This window comes from Desmodus rotundus, chromosome X (genome assembly GCF_022682495.2).
Source record: "Desmodus rotundus isolate HL8 chromosome X, HLdesRot8A.1, whole genome shotgun sequence".
NCBI classification, from domain to species: domain Eukaryota; kingdom Metazoa; phylum Chordata; class Mammalia; order Chiroptera; family Phyllostomidae; genus Desmodus; species Desmodus rotundus.
Genome location: NC_071400.1, coordinates 90,207,082 through 90,229,953, shown reverse-complemented (window position 1 = coordinate 90,229,953; position 22,872 = coordinate 90,207,082). Strand labels below are relative to the sequence as shown.

Sequence of the window (22,872 nt, the reverse complement as noted above, 5' to 3'; positions counted from 1 at the left end):
ATACCCCTATCAAATCAATTCAACAAACATTTATTAAGCATCTACAACATGTGACAGACATGGGGAAGGATGGATATACCCCCAAAGGTCTATTTTGAGGGGGGGAGAGTAAGAGGAAATACTGTGGTGTAGCTGATAGAGCAAAGACTTTTTGGAGTTAGAAAGATCTGGATTCAGATCTGTGTAATCTGGAGCAAGTTATTTACTTAAACTCTCTGAGCCTCAGTTTACCTTTCATCTATAAAATGGGGATAACACCACTGTACTTCTGGGGGCTATGTAACCATTTGAGATAAGGTCTGTATATCCCAGATCCTGGTATATAAGAGATATTCAATTAAATGGATCTATAGCACACTGGATATGATGAAGAGATAAAATGATTTACTACCAGCAATAAGCAGTGCAGGAATTCAGAGAAGGGAAAGATCAGTGCTACTTGTGTAGGAGAGCTAGAGGGAGGAGGTAGGGTTAGGAAGTTTTAGAGTGGAATTTAGATGGGTGAGAAGGATTGGGTCTAGAGAAGAAAAGTTGAGGTACGGAGTACCAGCATGAGCAGGGACATGGAGGCGTGCATGATGAACAGGAAGTAACCAAATCAGTGTGGAAAGTGGGGAGGTAAAGTAGGGAGGATCCAGGCTCTGGACAATTTGAAATGTTAGAAAGAATTTGTTTGACCCTGCAGGCAAAGTTCTCTTTTTACCAACCAAACATTTCCTGAACAAATTCTATGTGCCAGGCACTGTGAGACAAATACAAATAAAATAATGTTCAAGAAGCTCATAATGTGGTGGGAATGACAGACAAGTTAATAAATGGTTACAACACATTCTGAAAAGTACTTCAATTGTGTTGGAGTGAAGAGGTGAAAATGATCATTCATTATAGGTTTTCTTTTTCTGTTGCATAATAAGTATAAATCATAGATAACTTCTATTTTTCAGGACAGAGTGACTGAATGGTTGCACCAAAGATTAAATAGAAAGAATGGTAAAGAGAATCTTTTTGGAGGGTTGAGAGAAAGATGAGTTGATTTTTCTTTTCAATTTAAAGGGACCACAGATAAATTTAAAACACAGAAATAAGACCTCTGGGAAAAATAAACAAAGCTAAAAAAATCCTATGTTTCCCATTCTAGTAGTTTTCTATTTTCAGTGGAAGTGCCAGCGACTGAAAATGGTCAAAGCAGGAATAGAAATCGACTGCTTTTGATGTCTATGTAGATCTTTTTAACTGACTTGTCCAGCTAGTACACCAAATTGAAAACCAACCTCTGATTTCATTATCTTGTCCTATCACTACAATTCCTGTGTCTTAGAGCCAATAGGTCCTTTCTATAATTTATGTGAATGAGGTTTATCACCTAGGCCTGCTGATAATTCTGTCCCAGTCTAGCCCAACTCTGCCCTTTTCCTATTGCTATCCATACAATCTTGGATTAAGTTCCCAGTACCTTAAAGCTATATTCCAAATTTCCACTTACTTCAAAAATTATACAGACCTTACAAAGCTTATCATTTAAAAATTACTCCTCTGTTCAGTAAGCAGCAAAAATACCCATCAGTATATTTACTGTTTATCCTTCTTCTATTATTCTACCACAATGAAAAGATTATTTGGGGGTCAAAAGCTATAGTTTAATGGCCATGCTAATAATAACTAGATGAATTACCTTGGTCAAATCCTTTCACTCCTCAAGGGCTTCCTGCTACCTTCTCTATAGAATGAGGGGCTAGAACAAGATGGTTTCTTTCTATTATGATTATCTTGTGAGATAGTTTCCTTATATGTAACACTGATGAGACTTTGTTTAGTTGAAAATGTGCCGTAAGATTCACTCACTAAAGAATTCCTTCATTTTGTCTAAGACAGAATTGTGTAATAATTAAAATTTTGTTTCTTCTACTTATGTAAAGACCTGATGACAAATATAAATCACCCTATAATCAGGAATTTTGATTAGGATATACTGGTTCATAAGAAGGCATGTTTAATGTGTTTATTATATGCCAGTTAAACCTAAATAAAGCTGTTTTAATTTTTAAGTTTATTTACTTTTATTTTTTAAATTTATTTTTCAATAAATTAGTTTACACTCAATTATATTCACAACTGGTTAAATTCTAAACCCTAACACATAACTTGTTAATAATGACTCATGTTGCCAAAGCAACTACATTCCTCTGAAATAATTTTCTCATACACTAGTTATTAGTTTTTAAACCCTCCCTGATTTAAACATAAGAATGAACAAGAAGTACTGTTTATGTTTCTAGGATGATGTATTAAGAAACTGCTTTAAACAATGGTTTACAAAACCTTTTAGGCTCAGTAACTACTTTATTAGGACAAAAATCCCCATAAGCTCAACCTAACGCTATTGACCTTTATTTGACCACACTTATTGTATTAACAGGAACTTTAAAATGGAAAGAGATTTCTGGTTAAACATGGATGTTTTACTTTCTACTTCCTTCCAAACTGCCATTGAAATTACAATAATGGAAAAATTATGCACAAACTCACAAGAACAGAGAACAGGAGAGGAAGCAGTAGCAGAAGATGAGTAAGTGGTAACTCACACAGCAGATGAGAGAAAGCCAAAATCTAAGCCTAAGGGAAGGAAGCCAATGAGTAATAGACAATTCTTGCTATAAAATCCTTTCCAATCAGCTTTTTGTTACCTCACTCTTAAATACGGAAAAGATAGCAAAGGATCCCAAGGCATTTGAGGAAAGGCTCTAAATATGAGAAACAGTTATCAGAATAAAAAGAAAAAAAGGAATTAAAACAAAGACAATGTAAAGAACAGAAAAAAAAAACTTAAACAAAACAAAAAATAACTTCCTAATTTATATCCAAGAGAGGGAAGACCATATGGCACCCATGAAACCAGAAGCTTTAAAAGAGGTAGGGGGCAGGCAGGGGAGGAAGGTGGGTTTGGCTGGGGTGGAGTAAAGAGGTGGGGAGAAAATGCAGACAACTGTAATTGAACAATAATAAGATAATTCAAAAATTGGGAAAAAAAAGGTGGGGGAAGGAAGTAGTGTTTTCAACAAATAAAATACAATGAAAAAAAGAAATGAAGACAGAGTTCACACATTGAAAGACTTAAAGAGATAAAAACCAATTGCAAAATATGGACCTCATCTGGGGCCTGATTCAAACAAATTGCCAAAAGAAAAATGAATCATAACAATAGGGACAAGTGGAAGTTTGAACACTGGATATCTGTATATTAATTTTTAGGTATATGATAGTTATATATTACTTCTTTTATGAGTCTTTGTCTTTCACAGATACTATCTTCTGTTTCTTTCTGTAAATGTTTGATACTTAGCATAATAAAATGTTTTTAAAAGTGGAATAATGAGACAACAAAGGAAAAATGTAGGAAATTAAAAAATATGATAGAAACAAAAAGGTCACTAGAAGAGTTGGAATACTTTCCCAAAACTGAAGAATTGAGTTTTTAAATAGAAAGAAGCATCCCATACCTAGTATGAAGAATTAAAAAAAGCCACAATAAGAAATACAATTATAGGAATTTCAGAACACCAGGGATAGAGAGTAGATTGATTCTAAAAACTTCCAAAGAGGAAAAGCAGCTTATACACAATGGACTAGGAATCAGAATGGCAATAAACTTCATAATTGCAACACAGGAAACTGGAAGACAATGGAAACAATGCCTTAAAATATCTAAGGGAAAATTACTTCTGACCTAGAATTTTACACCCAGCCAAATTATAAATTAAGTGAGGGGGCAGAATAAAGGCATTTTGGACATGTGAAATCACAAAAAATTTACTATCTATTCACCCTTTCTGAGGTAGCTACTAGAAGATGTGTTCCACCAAAACTAAAAGTAAACTGAGAAACAGGTAGATACAGAATTTAGAAAAGGAAATCTAATACAGCAAAGAAGTAAAGGAAATGTGACTAATATATCATTTAGCTCTGAAACAATTTTTATAAAGCTGTAATAATGAAAACAAAACATGAAGAGGGAAATTGTGTGCCAGTGGTAGTGTAAGAGATCTAAATCCTCATCTTCCATGTTAGGACATCAATAGATTATGTCTCCAAATAGAAACAAAAAAATTGCAATATAAGAGTATTGAATGTGGAGGTAAATGGCAGGAGCAGCAGCTAAAGAGGTGAAAAGTCATTGTATCTGGGAGTCAGGAACTGGGATATGGAGGAGGGTAGGAAAAGCACTGCTATTTTATAAGACTCTATACACATACTATTTTGATAAAAATAAAAATCAAATATAAGAACATATCAAGAATTATCCACTGGCCTATAATTCCAGTAAGTCAGATATTTTCACTTTTCTATTGTTTGTTCTACAGCTTGTATCTATGTAATTTCACATACTTATTGTAAACAAATCTGTTATAATTGTTAACTTACATATTTTCAATTAAGTTCATTTTTGTGATATTTTAAATGTTTCATTTAAATAATATCCTACTATTAACTTCCGGCCAAGATGGAGGCATAGGTAGACACACTGTGCCTCCTTGCACAACCAAAAGAAGGACAACAACAATTTAAAAACAAAAAACAACCATAACTGACAGAAAATCGAACTGTATGGAAGTCTGACAACCAAGGAGATAAAGAAGAAACATTCATCCAGACCAGCGTGCCAAGACAAAAAAAAATGGCCAAAATGAAAGAACAGATCAAAACTCCAGAAAAAATACAACTAAGGAATGAAGAGATAGCCAACCTATCAGATGCACAGTTCAAAACACTGGTAATCAGAAGGCTCACAGAATTGGTTGAATTTGTTCGAAAACCAGATGAAAAAATGAAGGCTATGCTAAGAGAAACAAAGGAAAATGTACAGGGAACCAATAGTGATGGGAAGGAAACTGAAACTCAAACCAGCGGTGTGGACCAGAAGGAAGAAAGAAACATCCAACCAGAAAAGAATGAAGAAACAAGAATTCAAAAAAATGAGGAGAAGCTTAGGAACCTCCAGGACATCCTTAAATGTTCCAACATCCGAATTACAGGGGTAACAGAAGGAGAAGAGGAAGAACAAAAACTTGAAAACTTATTTGAACAAATAATGAAGGAGAACTTCCCTAATCTGGCAAAGGAAATAGACTTCCAGGAAGTCCAGGAAGCTCAGAGATTCCCAAAGAAGTTGGACCCAAGGAGGAACACACCAAGGCACATCATAATTACATTACCCAAGATTAAAGATAAGGAGAGAATCTTACAAGCAGCAAGAGAAAAGGACACAGTTACCTACAAAGGAGTCCCCATAACACTGTCTGCTGATTTCTCAAAAGAGACCTTACAGGCAAGAAGAGGCTAGAAAGAAGTATTCCAAGTCATGAAAGGCAAGGACCTACATCCAAGATTGCTCTATCCAGCAAAGCTTTCATTTAGAATGGAAGGGAAGATAAAGTGCTTCCCAGATAAGGTCAAGTTAAAGGAGTTCATCATCACCAAGCCCTTATTATATGAAATATTAAAGGGATTTATCTAAGAAACAGAAGATCAAAAATATGAACAGTAAAAATGACAGCAGACTCACAGTTATTAACAACCACACCTAAAACAAAAACAAAAGCAAACTAAGCAAACAACTAGAACAGGAACAGAACTACAGAAATGGAGATCACATGGGGGGTTATCAAAAGGGGAGTGGGAGGGGGAGAGAGGGGGGAAAGGTACAGAGAATAAGTAGCATAAATGGTAGGTAGAAAATAGACAGGGGGAGGGTAAGAATAGTATAGGGAATGTAGAAGCCAAAGAACTGATATGTATGACCCATAGACATGAACTGTAGGGGCGGAATGTGGGAGAGAGGGGGTGTGCAGGGTGGAGTGGAGTGAAGGGGGGGAAATGGGACAACTGTTAATAGCATAATTAATAAAATATATTAAAAAATAAGTAATATCCTATTAAATGGTATCCCATAATTTTCTAAACATTCCTCTATTTTTCAATATTTATGTTGATGTCCAAATTCTCAATATTGTAAATAATGTTACAAGAGAATTTTCAAGTGCAATAATGGCTCTTTGTACTCATAGCAAAAGTACTTTCCAATTTATGTTTCCATCACATGAAATGATAGCTCATTATTTCATGTACATTTCTTTGTCAGCCAAATGGGATATTTTTCCAAAGATTATTTGTTTTATTCTACTGCAAAAAAATTATTCTGAAATCCTTTGTTATGTTGTAATGTTATTTCTTAGGAATTACTAACTCAATCACACCTTTTACAATTATCAGCTGGAATTCTACTGTGAGGAAGCACTCTCCCTTGTTCCCCATTAATTCATTTATATATTAACTCATGGATTCTTATTTTATTCAGTGGGGTCATAATCTGTCACTATCATTATTTATTGAAATATTCAAATTGTCCTAGATTTGGCTAGTTAAAAACCCTTTTATAAATTCCTTATATTAATATTTTATAATATTTGAGGCAAATAATTTCATGATTTCCCATTTATACTATTTTTAATTGTATGGAAGACTAAAATTTTTTTTACATTGTCAATTTATAATTTACTCAATATCTCCTCACAAATTTTCTGGTGTGTTAACTTGTAAAATTCACTTAGATTGTTGTTTATTACATTTTAGGGTTTAAGAGAAGACTCTTAATTTTTCCAGGTTGCTCAGGAATATTTCAGACAAAATTCATGAAATAATTATTTAATTTCTTATTGTTCTATATACCTGCTTTGTCATACAGCACAGGAAGTACTCAATATTTTTGTAATATATTATAATTTAATATAAATAGTTTTATACTATTTTGTTTCACTGATTGGTATATCTGTATTATTTGCCCCAACAACACACTGAATTATTATTGCTTTAAGTAAGCTTTAAATCTCATAGAGCTTGTTCCTTTGTCATTCTTCTTTTCTAGAATACTCTTTCAGATGTATGTTTTTCAAATGAAATTTTGAATATTTCAAGGAAAGATGCAACTGGAAAATATGGAGCTAACTGGATGGCTAGAGGAATATGGAGACACTTAAACAACAGTTTGCATTCTCTAAAAGGAAGTAGGCACTTATTTCTTTTCCTGGTATCTTTTTGTTTCTCAGCGTTTTCATAGTTTCCATTACATATAGTATGTATAACACAAATCATGTTAGATACATGAAAATAAACTACTTTTACTGATTTGGTGAATGAACTCTTATATAAGTTCCATTTATGCAGTTTTGTAACATGAGATTCAGGAGTATAAAGTTATAAAGTAGTGATATGAAATAGGGCACTGTGGACATAATTTAATTCCCTGGTCCTACAAAGAACCAAGTTAAGTAGTAAGACAGGGGGCAGAGAATGAATAAGCAATAAAATATATTTGGGAAGGGAGCAAGAGAAGGAAAGCAAAGAACAATGTTTATAGAGGAAGGTGAAATTTCTTGGAATGCTGATAATGCCCAAGGCGGGTGACTAATTGGGACGAATAACATCAGAATTAATAAAAGATCATCAGCAATGATCCTTCTAGAATATTTTAAAAGCTTTAGAAATTACAGCTATAAGAAGAAAAAGATGGTATTAGGCATCAATACACAAAACTAGATATTTTTGTGGTATAATAACTGAATAACTAAATAAAAGATTTAAGTATTTAAAAATCTATGTGCAATTTCTTCTAAATGATTGTTTGCCTATAATAGCCAAATCCACAAAAAGAAAGAACTCCTATCCTTCACAACAGCATGGATGGAACTGGAGAGCATTATACTAAGTGAAATAAGCCAGGCGGTGAAAGACAAATACCATATGATCTCACCTATAAGTGGAACCTAATCAACAAAACAAACAAGCAAGCAAAATACAACCAAAGACATTGAAATAAAGACCAAACTTACAGTAACCAGAGAGGAGGAGGAAGACAGGGGATTAGGGGATAATAGGAAAAGCGCCATCAAGGAGTATGTATAAAGGACATATGGACAAAACCAAAGGGGGGAGGTTACAGGGTGGGAGGCGGGAATGGGTGGGGCCGGGGGGCATGGTGGGGAGAAAATGGAGACAACTGTACTTGAACAACAATAAAAATCAATCAATCAGTTAATTAATTAATTAAAATTTCTTCTAAATGATTGTTTGCTTGTAAGAGCCAAATCCACAGAGAGAAAAGAAGGAACTCCTGCCCTTCATGACAGCATGGATGGAATTGAGAGCATTATACTAAGTGAAGTAAGCCAGGCGGTGAAAGACAAATACTGTATGATCTCACCTATAAGTGCAACCTAATCAGCAAAACAAACAAGAGCGCAAAATAGGACCAGAGTCATGGAAATAAAGAACAAACTGACAGTGGCCAGATGGGAGAGGGTAAGGGGATAACGGGGGAAAGAAGGGGAAGGGGCAAGCCAAGGAACATGTATGGAGGACCCAGGGACAGGGACAATGGGAGGTGGGGAATGGGGAGGGATTGAATGTGGGAGGTGGGGGTTTGGTAGGGCAGGGGAGAGTAATGGGGGCAAAGTGAGGACAACTGTAATTGAACAGTAGAAAAAAATGAAAAAAATGAAAAATAACCCAAATGCTCTTCAAGTGTACATGATCTACAATTAATCTTTACTAAATAAAAGCTGGCTTGAGACTGTTAATTTATTTAAATAAAAGAGCCAAATCCTACATTACATTTTTTCAAAATCGGAGGCTTGGAATAAAACTTATTTGGAAACCAAAAGGCAAAATGATAGAATCCTTAGAATAAAGTCTATTTTGCATCCAGTAAAACAGTAAGTTTTCAGAACATTAAAATAATTATATTCATTTGAAGATGCACCAAACCCAGTTTTAATCTTCTAAACTTCTTTTGCCTAAACCCAAGATGAATTTATGATATAATACTTCTTTCATAACAGGGCAACTCCCATCTCACCAGTCATATGATTCCTAGCCCAATAAGAAAAGTTCACTAAAAGAAAGCCTAAATTTAAAGATAGTAAAAGGAACAGATTCAGAATGTAAGTGGCCTAGGAGTCACGTGATATCTATTGAGATCTTTTTCTTTATATGACATGAACATTACAAATAGTTGCAGCATTTACCTTTCAACGTGGCCTTCTTCAGTACTTTCATGGCATAAAGCTGTCTAGCATCTGAGCCTGAGATTTTTTTGACTAAGAAAACCTGTGTTTAAATAAGAGAAAATAAGTTTTACAAAGTCTCACAAAGTATGCCATTGTTAAAATAAGACCCCTGATGTATCATTTATTACTAGAATGATTACTAGAGTTATGACTACTAGAATTATTACCAGAATGATTACTAGAAGATTCTGGTATGTCTTTTTGTTGTTTGCCAAATCCCAAAGAGCACGTAACATATAAAATAGAAACAAGAAGCTCTAAGCTACGTAGCAATTAGAGAAAAGTCTAACATGGTTAAAGAATAACACAGATGGTGATTGCTCTGCTTTTTAACAAAACAAGAATTCTTCTGATTCCATAAAAATTGTTGTATAGGAGGTCCCCTTGACCACAATTTTCTGTTCATATAATGATTCATTGATGAATTGTATTTTCTAGATATGAAAATGTCACATAAATTTCTCACTGCTGGGCAGAACAATTTAAAACGTTTACATTGAAGAAGCCTATTCACAAATATTTATTGTAACTTAGTAAAAACCTACCTTTCAAAAATCAAATGATCACACACACCTAAATATGAAGAACACAATTCCTAGGTATGGTATTGAGCATCTTCATTTTCCAAATATTTTTAGCTCCTTTCGACATACAATGTGGGATTCATACAAAGTGAATCAAGCCTGCTCTAAATGGTTCATGGTTACGCTATAATATGGATAATACAAAACTATTAATAAATCTCTTCTATTCCTTTGACCATTAGTTTCATGGTCTTTTCCATCAAACCTTTAGAGACCTGCAAATGGACCTGAATTTGAACTCTTTCTCCTACCCATTTTTTTTAGCAGTGCTATTGAGCTGCCACAGATGGGAAGAGAGAATTACAATCAAGAATTAATTTAGGGTCAGCTCTCAATTATCTGCACTAGCACACCAGACTATTAGTACAAAATTAAAAAAAAAGATTCATTCAACTGATTCTGGGGCAGAGTACCTCACTTTGAGAAATTATGCCAAAGGTAATGGGCAATGACTTCAATTCAATTGAAGAGTACCAGAACTTGCACAGAAACCCTGATGCAGTGTGTGTTTCTCTCCCCAAACCACTCCTGCTTGCCCCCTTCACCATGTACCACCCTTTAATTCCTTCCAGCCAGTTAGCAGTGAGCCAACCTAGGGAGAGAAAAGCATTCTTTTAAAAAAATTTTTTTATTGGTTGATTTTTAGAGACAGAGGAAAGGGGGGAGGGGGAGAGGAAAGGAGGGGTGCGGGGAGAGAGGCAGGGAGGGAGGGAGAGAGAGGGAGAGAGAGAGAGAGAGAGAGAAAGAGAGAGATTGCTTTGTTGTTCCACTTATTTCTGCATTCATTTTTTGTTTCTTGTATGTGCCTTGACTGGAAATTGAATCCACAACCTTGGGATATCGGGACCACGCCCTAAGCAACTGAGCTATCTAGCCAGAGACAAGAAAAGCATTCTTAATCAGGGTAATTCCTAAGAATGGAATGATGTTCAAATGTTAATGGATATCAGAGATTATTACCGTATTTTGCCATGTATAATGCACTCCCGTGTCTACTGCACACCACGTTTTGTATGCACTATACACGGGATTATCATGCCCATTATTATGCTCATGTATAATGTGCATCTTTGTTTTTCCCTAAAACATTTGGGCGAAAAAGTGAGCATTATACACGAAAAATTCCATAATATCTTTTAACAGAAATAAATTTTAGTTAGGCAGAGGTAATTAGGATTTGTCTGGTATTTATTCACTCTTAAGATTCTCTAATCAAGCTTCTTTATGCCATTGTACAAGAAAAATTCTCCTTGTGGATTCCAAACTTTTTCCATCCTTCTCTGAAATCACATTCTTAGCACTTTTCAGCACATCTTAGTTTGTAAAGGACCTTCACAAGCATTTGTAATACATCATCATGATAGTTTTGGGAGGTAGGCCTACTAAGCAATGCCTGTTTTATAGCTGACCAAGCAGGGATTAGAGAGGTTAAATAGTTTGCCTAGTGTTACAGTGGAGGTATTGGGACAAGAACCAAGCGAGCCACCCAGTTTTGTGTTCCTGATCAGGGCGCTCTTAATCCAGTCTCTTTGGCTGTTCACCAGTCAAGCGTAGCAAAAACAGCAGCAGTCCCAGATGTCATCGGATCTTCCCCCACCAGAGCATTTCTGACCTTTCGAACTCCCCCATGAAGCTATTCTAGGCTCTGACAGGTCATCCTTTTTTCCTTGGCTTGGACTGGCTTTTTACGATGAGTAAGAAAGGAGACGCCCTGTTTTAAATGTTTGTTATTTATAGTAGGGTATTTAAAGAAATACAGGGAGAAGCATGCTAACTCTGAGGAACTTAAATATTGTGTTCCCTGAAAATCTAATGTATAGAAATAAACCCCTCTATTTGGGTTTATTCATAAACACTGCATGATAATACAGTTTCATAGCAGATGTTATGTACTTGGCCTTATATCATTTAATTATCACTATTACCCTATGAGGTCAAGGACTATTATTTTTTCATTAATTCCTTTCTAGGATCATATGCTAGGTACTGTGCTACTCGTTCAATGCTGAGACATGGTACAAAGCATGGCCCCTGCACTCATTGAACATATAGTCCAGTGGGGGAGACAGCCAAGAAACAAATAATTATACAAGTGAGAAACTGTAATTGTGATGAGTGCTGTGAAGATGAGGTGTACAATGTTGAGAGGGTAAAACAGAGGAATATGAACTAGTCAGGATGGCAGGGAAGACGTCTCTAACAACTAGATGAGAAAGGCTTGGGGGTGGGGCAGAGTGTTTCAGGCAAAAGGAACAACATGTGCAAAGGCTTTCTAGTGGGGTGGAGTCTGATGCTTAAGATTGAAAAAGAAGGCCAATGAGGCCAGAACACAGATAGTGAAAAGTATATAAAGTCATGTTGAGGTAGCCAGGGATTTGATCTGGGGACTCCTCAGCCAGTTTCAGAATTTATCGTTATCCTAAAAGCAAAGGGCGGTTACTAAAAGGTTAAGGAGGTAGAATATCAGACTAGCTCGTGTTGGCTGTCAAGTAAATAATAGCTTTAGGCAAGGATAAATTTGGGAAGCCCAATTTAGGAGGCACCTTCAAGAGGCAAGGAAGGAATGGTGGTGCATAGATCGGAGAAGTGGCAGTGGAGAAGGAAAGGACAGGCATGACTGCAGAAATCTTTACTAAATCAACAGAACTTGCTGACTAACTAGAAGGAAAAAAAGGGGGCTCCAAGAGGTTAACTTGCTCAAGCACACATACCAATTAAGTAGAAGAAAAAAAATTGAATCCAAGTCTGGCTGACCAGAGTCCAACTTGCAACCATTATGTTCTGCCTCTATATTTGGATTAAAAGCATCATTTTGCGTTTGAGAAAGGTTAACGGCTATAATGAATTACCTATGTTAGCCAAGAGTTGCCAACAAGTCCCATAAAAGCACAAAAGAGAGCTTAAACTGGTGTTGTTTTAAAGCTTGCAAAGCATATCTTCAACTGTTTTCTCACAGAGAGGTGGTAAGGAAGCCCTGCAACTTGAAAGTTGAATGCGATCTCAGAGTTTTCCTCCTGCTAAGAAAGGGTCTAGACAGATCAAGTAGTAGTGATTTATACTGCTGTACCTCTCAAAATGGAGTACAGGAAGTGCTTCTGAGGTGTGCTGCAGGGGGGCAAGGAATACTAGAAGAAAATTTTTAGTTGGTGGCTTTGGGAAATATTTTTCATATTAAAAACAAACATGGTTGGATAGAATGTAACCTTTGCATTCATTTTAAAGATAAACTGTAACTCCCCAAATTTCATACTTGTAGTGGTAACCCCCCATACTAGCTCCTTGGGAGTACCCATTCACTTCTTGCTGGTATTTGAGACACTGTGGAGGAAAGACTGAAATACATTGCAAGATCACCTTTCAATTCTACATGAAGACTCAAAGAGGACAGCGTATCCAGGGCATATTTTGTGATTTTTTAATCCCTCAGGAAGTGCAATTAGAGAGGCCATATGGTCTTGAAGATAAAATGAATATGAAGTGAATATTGCCAATTTATGAAAGTTTTCAATGTATTTTTGAATGACTTTTTAACTTCCCCACACTTATTGATAGTGAGAAATGTAGAAACACAGAAAATGCTGCTTGTAGGGAGATCAGGTGGGTAGTATTTCATAAAATATTTGTTACTCCCCTGTATAAAATACACAAGAATTCCAAAAACAACTTCTTAGAAGCATATACTCATGACTTACCTTTCCAAATGATCCCTGCCCCAATACTTTTAAAAGTTCAAATTGGGAAGGATCTGCCTTCTCATGTCCTTCCTTTACATGATGTGTGATTGCAATTTCTTTGATGCTGCCTTCCTCCTGTTGATACAAATAAAAAGGGAAAAAAGAGTCAGAGCTACTTCCTCCAGCTATAAATCAAGCAATATAACTTTAGTATATATTAGAAACTCTCAAATTAATACACGTAAACTGTCTTCAATTGATCTACTAAATAAACAGAAAACACATGCCAAGCAAACATACTTTCAAGTTCAATGTCAAAGACAGAATACCAGCCTACCACATAGGCCAATTTAACCTCTATATAATATTAGGCTGAGTATTTCCAAGTCTTTGTTCTTCCTATGGAAGATAATTACAACAAATCGTTTTCATGGGGTGAAGGCAGAGGGTGTAAAGAAGTCTGAAAACAGATCAGAGTAACGTGCTGTGTTCTGACATGTGGTTGCATTATGTAGACCAATGCTAGGTACAAAAAACCCTGTATTGGGAAGAGTGGTTGAAAAATATTCCAGGGTGAAAGTGGAGATTTCTATACTCAGCAAGGCCATTTGAAGTAGTACGCTAAAGTTTATTCTGTTTGAAATTTCTCAGTTATGATATGTTTCTAGGACTATCTGAGATCTGAGTGGGGAAAAAGGAGTAACTATAACACAAAATAACTCTAAATGTTAAATCAAAAAATATTTAACATTTGGAGGATTAGACACAGAAAAAAAAATGACTATTCAGCATGATGGAAAATTGGAAGGTCTCAGAGTTAAGAGAAGGATTTTTAAAGACAGTGGACCTTTCAGTATATTTGAGGGAAGGTGTCAGAAAAAAAGAAAGGTTGACAAAACATGTAAATACATATAGAATTTCAATCACTTATTCACCCTGCAACCATCAGTTAGATTGAGTACACCTTATTTAATTAAGACACATACTCTGTGTTACAGCCAAAACTATAATAAAACAAGACTGAACAAAACCAGAAATTACAAGTCTGTCAAAAACTATCTTTTCTTTTTGCCTACAATATTATTTTTCCAGTGTGTAAGTACTACTAGTAGAATCTAAATGTGTTATACAAACATAAACAATTATTTTTATTATTGTTATAGTCCACATAAATATTCGAGATCAATTAGCACTTTCTGAGACACTCACAGAATGTTGGCAATATAGGCAATTACAAAGATTTCTCAGAAAGATATAGCAGGGTACCCTAATGTGGTACCTTTTGAAAATGAGCGGTAAAAGGGAAAAAAGCTCCTGTCAGAGGACAAAAAAGGAATCCAGGCTCACCATTTTACTCTGCAGGACAGAGGCTGTAGTTTGTAGACCGTCCTACTACTTAGGACAGCTTAATCATTTTAGACTCTCAAAACTTTGGCAATGATAATAAAACAATCCCCTAATAAGGATTAGTCTTTTATTTTGTCATTTCAAATGCATTATCTCTTTTCATTCTCACAACAATCTTGTGCAGTAGGTATTAGAGTAGAATCCAGCATCAGCTGAATCTAAGACACACCCCCCCTTTCTGGGTACTTCTCTCCAAATGAGACCAATGTGTAAGGGCTTGAAAGTGATAGCTATTCGTAACTACATTAGGAAAGGCAGGAAGCAAATTATCAAATTCCTTTTTAAAAACTTTCAAAACACAATGTATATGTGCAACTGATTAAGTAAGACTTAGATTAAAAGCCCGCAGATATTTATTAAAAGCACCTACCATGTGTCAAGCGTAGGTTAGGTGCTTTTTTCACCTTCTATCTTTAGTCTTCAAGACAAATCTTTGACTACATATCAACTGCATAGAGGGTTTATGATAACCCAGTGGAATACATCCCAGAGCAAGCAAAAACATTTTGGAATTCTCTGCAAACTCCCCCATTTACCACTAGAAATTTGACAGATCTTTTAAAGGCAAAATGGTTTGAATACTCCATAGCCTGAAGTTTAAAGAAATTACGTAAAGATCACAAGCAAGTAACTGCCCGACTTGGGTCTCAATTCCAGGTCTTCTGGCCTCTAATGAATTCTAAAACAAAGCTCTTAGCATTACCCCACACTGAGACTGTCAGAGGCTCTTGCTGGTTATCCATCCAAATGAAATTATTCCCCTCATCCTTGTAATGGGTCAGTATCTCCTGGGTGCTAAGTTAACTAAACTGATTAGAGAGGTGGTCTCTGAACTTTTGGTAGCACGTCCTTACCAGTAATAAAAGTCAACATATATCCAATACTTGTATACTTATTGGCTTATAAATTATATACATGTACTTTTTGTATTAAACTAATATACATAGTTTAATAAACTACATGTACTTTTTGTATCATTAAACTATATAATGTATATATATATATTAATTTATTTCTTACTTTGTTAAACTTTAAGACAATGTTTGCCAATTTAAAAATTAAGATGAGGGGCTTACTTATATTATGCCCCTTGCTTCCATCAAGTTCCTCCCCACTATTTGAAAGTTATACTACTTTTACATAAACCTCTCGTCTTTTCTATTAGTTTTGGATAGAATCCTAATCCCTCACTGTATAAAAAAAACCCCATAATAGTGCCCATACATTCTTTCAGACTTCCCCCTACCTCCTACTAGCTATATTTTTAATTTTTATTAATATTAAGACAATTAACATTCTCTCCTACAACCACAACCCAATCCTTCATGCTCTCTCCACAGCCTGATTCTAAAAGCTGAAAGCCTATACAACAGCACCCACATTTTCATGACAATATGTTGGTCAAACGCAGGCTAGGAAGTATATTAACTTTCCTTTTATATGGGCCATAACAGTGACTGCCAGGACAATTCAAGGAGACTTAAAAAACAACAACCAATACTTCATCAAATGCTTAAATTGATATATTTTAACTCTGATTTCCATGAATTTCTTGTAGTTTTCTATGTTTCCTGTCTCTAACAGCCCCACATCATTCTTGTGGGGAGGGAGAAGTTAATTTGACCATTATTCTTAATCTTTCCATACCCCTTTAACCACATTTTCCCTTCTTCTGAGAGCCCTCTCTTGCCCTCCCATTGGGATTGGTTGTTTTCTAGGCCTTGTTGCACAGCTATTATCTTGGGATATCTCTTTCCTGGTTGTGTCCACTATTTTCAGTTTCCATGTCTTTCTCTTTCTTGGATTACTCCCTTGTAACTTCCTAAGAAAGGTGATGCAGAAGAAAACTTTTCGAACCTTGTACATCTGAAAATGTCTTTATTTTGTCTTCACATTTGTATAGTTTGGCCTGGTACCAAATTCTAAAATAAAAACAATCTTGCCTCAGAATGTCACCACCATTGGTCCATCACCTCCTAGCAACCGGGCTGCTGATGAGGTGGGTAATGCTAACCTGGTACACACTTGTTGGTAGGTGACCTGGTTTTTCTTTCTGGAAGCATTAACAATTTTCTCTGTCCTTATACTTCTGAAATTCCACACTAGTGAGATAAATATGGATCGTCTTTCCTTCAGAATGCTAGATGCTTGGTGAACCTTTATAATTTAAAGACCTGAATGCTTTACCTCTGTGGAAATTCTAACATTTCTTTGACAATTTTCTGCCATCCATTCCCAGGGTTTCTCTTTTTGCAGCTCCTTCATTAGTTGGAACTTGTATGTCTGGAATGGAATCCTTTGTGTCACTTACCTTTTTTCTCCTATTTTTTTGTCTGTATTTCTCTGAAACTTCCTTGACTTTATTTTCTTACCTTTATACTGAGCTTTTTATTCTCACAAATCTTACTTTTAAATAAATTTTCAAGTACTCATTTTCTCAATTAAAAAATAGCACCTTCCTCCACTCATTACCCTCTCTCCCACAAAGTGAATACAATCATTTCAAATCTCTTTGAGGATACAAACTTGAATTTTGAAAATCTTTTTGTAAATTGGGGCTCAGAGAGTACAAAAAAAATGTTCTTGGGAATGGAAAAAAAAAGATCAATGCCTATGGCTCAAGTTCTATAAACACGTCATTGTTTTAACCTCAATATATTTTCCTGTTCCAAGTTCCATTTTTACTAAGCACATTAGCAAACTTTTCTGTCTACTTTAATGTATATGTTAAGAAATAGTAGCATAATATGAAAAATATCCTTGGTTGGTATCTTGATGACCAGATTGTGCTTAATTTTTTCCAAGTTATAGGATCATGAGTATTTTAGAAATGTATTTGAGGTTCAACTAGGACAATACTACTAATGCCTGGGCAATCTTGCACAACAGCTAGAAGAGCAACAATGTGATCTTCCACTAGTTCATACCTGGAATCCAATGAGATCAATGTAGAGAGAAATATCAAATTTCTGTAGGCATGGATAACCCAAGACAGACTGATATTTGCATGTAACAAACATGTCTTATGTCACTAAATTACCTGTTACTGAAATAAATCTGTCACATGAAAACACAGAACTAGAGTTTGACATTTTGTAAAATTTTGTTTTTGCCGGTAAGTACATAGTGGAATGACTATAATTTTATGTAAAAGATTTTTGGCAATGAAGTAGAGCATGGGTATGTTATATTCATTATAATTAATTGTGAGGCTCACATTCATTACCATGAAAACCTTACTTTGTGTATTTAAAAATTATAATAAATTATATATTTTTACAAAGTTTGTTTATTTGATAAGTAAAGGCCTAGTTGTAGGTAAAATTGTGAAGCTGGCAGCTGGCGTATATCACAAACCATGTATAATTTGACTATACTTCCATCGCTTTAGACCACTGATTTTCAACTCGTGTGCCGCAGCAAGAATTTTAAAAACATGCAGTACCTGACTATGTAGTCAGGGGCACTGACCTCTTTTCCCTTAGATTGTCAAATTAAAAAATGATAACAGCCAACACAATAATAGCCATCTGATGTGAATGTATCAATATTATACCTATTTTTTGTCATACTGGCAGAAAATACATTTTTTGGTGCACCACAGAATTTCAGTAATTAGTTTATGAATGCCATGAGATGAAAAAGGTTGAAAACTGCTGCTTTAGATATTTGCCACTCCAAGACACTACGTACAATACACTCAAGCTATGTATTAGAATTCATCCATTTATTCATTTAAACATTTATTTATTGAGCACCTAATACATGCTAGGCATTCTTTTAGGTGCTTGAGATATACAATAAATGAAAAAGACTAAAATCTCTGCTGGTTCGGAGACTTAATAATAGTAACAATAATTATTATTATTATTTATGTTAGAACACGATACATACCACGGTAAAAAAAGGTATTATGTTGGGTAACAGGGATCAGAAGTGCAGGAATGGAAAGGAGAGTTTGCAATGTTAAAAAAAGGCATCAGGGCAGGCTTTACTGAAAAGATTCTATTGGAGCAAAGACTCGAAAGAGGTGAGGTAGTCAACCGCCTTGGGGAACAGCATTTCAGGCAAAAGGACAAGCCAGTGCGAAGGCCAGTGTGGGAGCACACATGGAGGTGGCTGTCTCTGGATCAGAGAGCCCATGAAGCAGAGGAAGAGAAGAACAAGTCTGAGAGAGGACTAAGCTCAGGCCATTCTCATGCTTTCACTTCTTTCTGATTGCCTGCCTGGTCCTTAATGAAAATGGTTCTGATCTATGACATACTATCTTAGGTCCATTCGTTTTTGTTAGAAGGCAATTCAGATTATGAGCCAGGTACTCTGCTGGGTGTTAAGGGATACTAAAATAAAGATTATCTGCCTTCTAGGAATTTACCTAGGATTTCAAAGATTTATTATTGGGTAAATACCTGTTGAGACATGACCCCTGATAGATAAAATGAAGTCAATTCAGTTAAAAATATATAATTGTAGAAATTCTGTAAAGAATGTTATTTCAGACATCACAATAAAATGGCAGAAGAAAAAGTCACACAGAAAGCCACCTTGTTTGTTTCTTGGGACCAACAAAAGGTCTGTAGGTTCCCTCTTAAATGGTCTTTTAAGATTTGCCCTTTAATGGAAAAAAAAATTGACAATGTTTTTTTTTTTCATGCTGAGAGCGAAAGTACAATTTTGTTCTTAAAATATAAAAAAGATTACAGAAAAGAAACTGAAATCAATGCTGTCTATTTGAGTTATAGAAAACCTAATGGTGTAACATGCGAACATTAAAAAACAAACTGCGTGATATTAATTGATTTTAAAGAATGATTCAACATTTGGCATTATGCCCTGCCTTGTATACATAATTTCCTTTTTCCTCCCCTCCCTTGAGTCAGGAAGTGTGTTCTTAAGGCATTTGTATTTTCTAAATTGTTTTGAATGTCAGAAAATATTTGTTGAAGCTTGAAGTAAAACATTTAAATATTCCTTGGTAAAAGCCAATAAATATTTTCTAACCATGAATATGTAACCATTTTTTGGCTTAACATGAAGACCTTACAAATGAAAAATGTATACTTTATTTACCTCTTACAAGTAATTCAAAATTAAAGTACCACTCCCTATACAGAACCTATAGTTCTATAATACGGCTTTTGATTTTAAGGAGACATCTTAATTTTTTTAGATGATCAAGATACACAAAAATTATTTGGTTGGGACACATAATTAGGCTAGCTATCCAAGCCATGGTGAAAAACCACATTTTAATTTATTCTAGATTACAATTCAACCAAATCCAATTTACTCGATTTGCTAATGTATGATAAATACACTCACCATTTTTCATTTAACCAAATTCTTAAAAAGATTATTCCAAGCCAGCTTTTTATATTCATGTTTGAGAAAACAGTATTGCTGGTTCTCCAGACTAATATTCTCAATCACTGCCACAAAAAGCACAGTTTTCTCCCAATCAACAAATTTAATTCTCTTTACAGAGCAGGAGGATAGCACGATTCTCACAGCAAAATATCAAGTTGATTTGGCAGGGTTTTAGATTAAATATAGTGCAAATTACCATTCACTAAGCACATTTTAACAAAGTAATGCTTTGAAAACTGTGTTTATTCTAAGTTACATAAAATTACTTTCTTAAAGTTACTTAAATATAGTTGATTAAACACTTCACATTTTTAAAGGAACCATTTTAAACAAAAATCTGATTTTAAGTTCTTGACTGCCTGCATTCTTCTTCCCATCAAAATATTGTTTATATTATAGCAATCTCTTAAATATTAGTAAGTTCATAATTTTCCTCATGCCTGGTTTAATATTGAGAGTTATAATCATCCGTTTTACTATACAAAATTACAAACACTAGCAAGATAAAAATTACTCCACCTCTAAAAAGCCATGTAAAAATAAGCTTACTAAATATACAGACCTGAAATGTATAATACTTGTAAATGGTTTACTTTTAGTAAATAGAAATATAATCCTTTAAAAGTGCTACAAAAACTGGTTTTGAATTTTGAAAAGCGTCTTAAAAGGACATATAAAGTAATTGTTTAGTTAGTATAATTATACTTAGCATCAAGTAAAACATTTTAGTCTTTAATGAAGTTAAATAAAGCTTACCTGTATAGAGCGAACACGAAAAGACAAAAATTTAAACATGGCTACGAAACCATGATGGTGAGAAAAGAATTTCTGACCGTAAAACTTAAGTTAGAAAGGGAAGGCCAGGCCCCTGCAAAGTTTTCTCCTACCAGCTGTTCCGGCAATTAGAAAATTTCCTGTCAGGCGGGTCCTGAAATGCTAGAAAAAGAGGCCTGACAATTTTCCTGTGGTAAAAGAAAGGAGAAACAAATGGCGAGGGTACTAATGTAGCTGATAGGTAGAGAGGCCAGAACAGGAAACCAAAACAGATTTGCTGATAGCAAAATCCTATTGTATAGTTCTTTACTCCTGGTTCCCAGAAATCCAGTGAATTTTCACCAGTGAAGTTAACATTACTTTACTTCTAAATCTTGAGAAATGCCAGTATTTCTTAACTATGTGACTCTTTAAAAGTAACTGAAACTAGCTAGCACTATTAAAATAAGTCATTAACGTACATGTGAAATTTTACCCTTTGTAATGTTTATACACACAATCCAAAGGATAGTCTCAAGACTACTTTAAGACTATATATAGACATGTCATGGGTGTTCCCAGTCAATGAGGAAGAGTTTCATAGCTATGGGAAGAAAATGACCACATGCAAGAGAAACTTTCTGATTGTGATATAAGTACATATTCTTGCTATCTTAAGTGAAAGTAAATCACATTTACATCCACATTGGCTATAAAACATCAATTATCAACCAAGTTAAAAATTTCAAGGCCCATAGCTAAAACTCATATTCCTAGTTGATAAAAACTAAATAAAAATTGCAATCCCTAGGTTATTCCTGAGCAAACGGAACATTTACTGAAGAAGCCAACCTGGAAAAGGAGGGGTAAAGCTACCAGGCAATCCCTTACTCCATAATCTCATCCTCTAGTAGCTTCTAGAAGTTCTTCTAATGTATTTTTGCTTTGGGAAATATTTTTTTTAAATTATACCAAGATAATGGTTTTTAAACAAAACCAAAGGACAGAGCATTGAGAGCTATGGGGAAAATGTGGTACTTAACGTACATTTCATCTATGTGGAACCAACAAAACCCTCAAGCACTAATCTACATTGCCAATACAAATTTAATAAAATTACAACATTTTCGAAACCCAAAGAGCTTCTGAAAACACCATGAACAAGCCGCTTGCTTTCTGGGTGAAGGCGTGTATTTGATGATGGAGCTATCTATAATAGGAGCTCAGTTCAGCACTCCTTTATTGAGCAAACATTATCGAGTGCCCATTAGGAGCAGTCTTTAGTAGTGCTTAGTTATTTTTAACTTCATTAGAAACAATTTTGTTAGATTGTATTGTGACAGTTGTCATATCAGCATGCATTTAAAAATAACATCAAAATTGGTGAATTTTTGTGCAGCCATTTTAATATTGAAGATGGAAGAAAATAAGCAACATTTTTGGCAGATTATGCTTTATTATTTCAAGAAAGGTAAAAGCACAATTGAAATGCAAAAAAAAAGATTTGTGCAGTAGATGGAGAAGGCACTGTGATTGATCGAGTGTGTCAGAAGTGGTTTGCAAAGTTTCTTGGTACTATTGACATTTTGGCCAAATAACTCTTTGCTCTGGGGCTGTCTTATGCATTGGAAGATGTTTAGCAGCACCCCTGGCCTCTACTCACTAGAAGCCAATAGTGGCAGATAACTAACATACTCAAAATATCTAAATCAATAATGTTATTGGTGGAAATGAAAAACGTGTCTTTTATTTTATGGAAAAAACCTAACAGATTTTTTGGCCAACCCAATATAAATGACCTAATGGAAAATAAAGAATAAAAACATTTTCTCAAGCCCTGACCAGTGTGGCTCAGTTGGTTGGAGCACAGTCTGGTAACCTGAAGGTGGTGGGCTCAAGTCTCAGTTCGGGCGCATACTATTTGTGGTCTGGGCGCTTAGGGGAGGCAACTGGTCAATGTTTCTCTCT

The 22,872-nt window shown here is 35.1% G+C and overlaps 1 protein-coding gene across 5 annotated transcripts in view; it reads right to left on the bottom strand.

Annotated features, from left to right (window-relative positions):
- The window catches only part of RPS6KA3 (ribosomal protein S6 kinase A3), a 110,939-nt gene that overhangs the window by 43,023 nt on the left and 45,044 nt on the right, over positions 1–22,872 (bottom strand). For all 5 annotated transcript variants that reach the window (XM_053916987.2, XM_024569960.4, XM_053916989.2 and 2 more), the window contains 2 exons: positions 13,396–13,512; positions 9,078–9,159 (listed from right to left, as the gene is read on the bottom strand). In XM_053916987.2, the coding sequence (XP_053772962.1) occupies positions 9,078–9,159; positions 13,396–13,512 (199 nt within the window). The remainder of the gene's footprint in view (positions 1–9,077; positions 9,160–13,395; positions 13,513–22,872) is intronic.